General features: G+C 37.0%; 1 protein-coding gene across 2 annotated transcripts in view; it reads right to left on the bottom strand.

Moving 5' to 3' along the window:
• The window catches only part of LOC125037084 (ubiquitin carboxyl-terminal hydrolase calypso-like), a 21680-nt gene that overhangs the window by 14540 nt on the left and 4640 nt on the right, over window positions 1–2500 (bottom strand). For both annotated transcript variants that reach the window (XM_047630081.1, XM_047630082.1), the window contains exons 5-7: window positions 2329–2500; window positions 1867–2041; window positions 1562–1671 (exon numbers count right to left, since the gene is read on the bottom strand). The exon at window positions 2329–2500 is cut by the window's right edge and continues 36 nt beyond it. In XM_047630081.1, the coding sequence (XP_047486037.1) occupies window positions 1562–1671; window positions 1867–2041; window positions 2329–2500 (457 nt within the window). The remainder of the gene's footprint in view (window positions 1–1561; window positions 1672–1866; window positions 2042–2328) is intronic.

The raw sequence follows: 2500 nt of genomic DNA, 5'->3' as shown, positions 1-2500 counted from the left end.
GAATATCATTTATAAAAAGAGGATACTGCATGAAATGCATACTTAAATCTAAAGTGAATTACACTTGGCTTCATACACAAAAAACAGGGATAACAGGGACTTTTGGGTCACAGTGACATCTTGCATAATCAAAAGTGGCTGTGTAGAAAATGACCTGACATCTATAGGGACCTGAAGAATCTGCAATTGAATTTGGGTGACTGTTGCTGCTTCATGAATATCTTTGTCTTGTATCAACCCTTAAGACTAAGCACAGAAATAAATAATAATATGAAGCTACCACCATGAGGTTAGTGCCACTGTTCCTAACAATTTTCCTAACTATGTGAATGAACATAAATTACTTTTAGGGCAACATCTCTAATTGTAGTCCGAAACCTTGCTTAACAATACTTGAGATTTTGCCTATGTAAAGCAAGTGATATTTACAAAATCCCTCTATCCCTGAGCTGCAAATTAATAATGACTTAAGAGCTTACTTAAGAGGTCGCTCTGACAGGTGTGCAGCTTGTATGCTTGGCACACGCAAATACTCATGTACAGCGGCAAGATTCTATACCTTCCCTTTCCAATGCTATTTCTCTTTTTCTGCACAAGCGTTTTTAGCTTTTTTGGCCATTTTCTAATGTCTATATTTGTCATTTGACTTGCTGTATCCAGATGGTAACAGACTGTTTTCCTTTCACAGACTCCATATCATCTCTCTAGGTAATCCATAACAATATTCAATAATACTAACAACTGGAAAGATTTTGTTATTTGTGTCATTTTTTCATTTTTTAACATTCAATTTTTTTGCAGCCAGGAATAGGATCCATTTTTGTCACTCCGGCCTTCAGCCAAAATTCTCATGATGGCAAGTTCCCATCACCTGGTCCTTAGTCAAATTTTCCCAAAATTACATGTTCACATCACCCATTTTTTCATGATGTAATGGTCACATCATCTGGATTTTAAGTCTCCATGCAAATTTTAAATTATGGTTTGATAGGTGGATCTGGATAGGAATTCTACCAGTATAGATCTGCAGGCAAGAGCTATGCCTAAGTTCCACTGGCCAGACTTGACCCTGATCCCACAGCCACCTCTGTGTGCCCTGCCAAGCTTCCTTCAATTTTTTTTGAAAACTGTATAATACTAAAAAACAATCTTCTGGGATGATTACAGGCTACAAGTTAGTACTGTCTGTTAGAAAATTTACTGTGATTGTGATTTCTTCAGAAAGAACTGTGCATATGCATTGTGTAATCAAATGCCTTCTGTAAATTTTCTAACAGACAGTACTGACTTGTAGCCTGTAATCATCCCAGAAGATTGTTTTTTAGTATTATACAGTTTTCAAAAAAAATTGAAGGAAGCTTGGCAGGGCACACAGAGGTGGCTGTGGGATCAGGGTCAAGTCTGGCCAGTGGAACTTAGGCATAGCTCTTGCCTGCAGATCTATACTGGCAGAATTCCTATCCAGATTCACCTATCAAACCATAATTTAAAATTTGCATGGAGACTTAAAATCCACACGTCCTCCATTGCTAACATTGATACAAGTTTAGACCAAAATTACCAATCTCATCTTCTGTCTTTGTAGGGTTGGATGTTGCTGGCTTCTCCTTTCCTATATATGCAGGGTACTGCTGTCGAACAAAATGGTGGAGTGCTTCTAAGATCGTTTCTCTAAAAAAGAAGAAAAGAAAACGTGAAAGGCTTTACAATTTCATTAATTAGTCAGTAGGAAACAGAGGTCCACTTCTACTTCTGGCATTATGTAATGGTAAGACTTTCCTTTGATATTAAAGAAAAAGTGTATCACAATATAAAACACAATTCTATCAGCATTAGCACAGACTACTTGCATTGCTATATACCAACCTATTTCGTCTTAGGGACATCAGCTTCCGTCTGTAGGCAGTGATCTTATCTGGAACTACTGCCATGAGATTGAAGCGAATATCATGATAGGGTTCACCACCTGTGGCAATACCAAGTCTTTCCGTGATTACTCGGCGAAATTTCTCGGTCCAATCTTCTCCCTCAAGCCATGGTCCTGTAATACAATATTCATCATTGCCCTTGTATTGCTTACTTCTCTAATAAATTCAATAAAGTTCCTGGAAAATGAAAAAAATATGGATTGCAATAAATCCCTTCTTTGAAGATATGAACCAACATTACACACATACACTTTACATAGCCACAACCTATTGGTTCTCTTCCTATAAATGATATTGAAAAATCAAGCAAACAATAAAAACAAATTAATCAAACAAATAAATAAAATTTAAAAAATAAAGTTCAAACAAGAAAATACAATATCTCTTCCGAATAACTTACCATGGTCAATAGGAAAGGGCTTTAGTCCATCCAACTCAAAGAGACGACCATTTACAGGAACATAAGAAACAAAATGGAATGTTTCTGCATTCGATGTACGACTACTTGTTGGTACTCCTGGAGTTTTGTCTGGCCTTCTTCTAGCCTGTGGTGCTGCATGCGAATTGTGTGC

Source organism: Penaeus chinensis, chromosome 22, assembly GCF_019202785.1.
Source record: "Penaeus chinensis breed Huanghai No. 1 chromosome 22, ASM1920278v2, whole genome shotgun sequence".
Classification (NCBI taxonomy): domain Eukaryota; kingdom Metazoa; phylum Arthropoda; class Malacostraca; order Decapoda; family Penaeidae; genus Penaeus; species Penaeus chinensis.
This window is presented reverse-complemented; position numbering and strand designations above follow the sequence as displayed.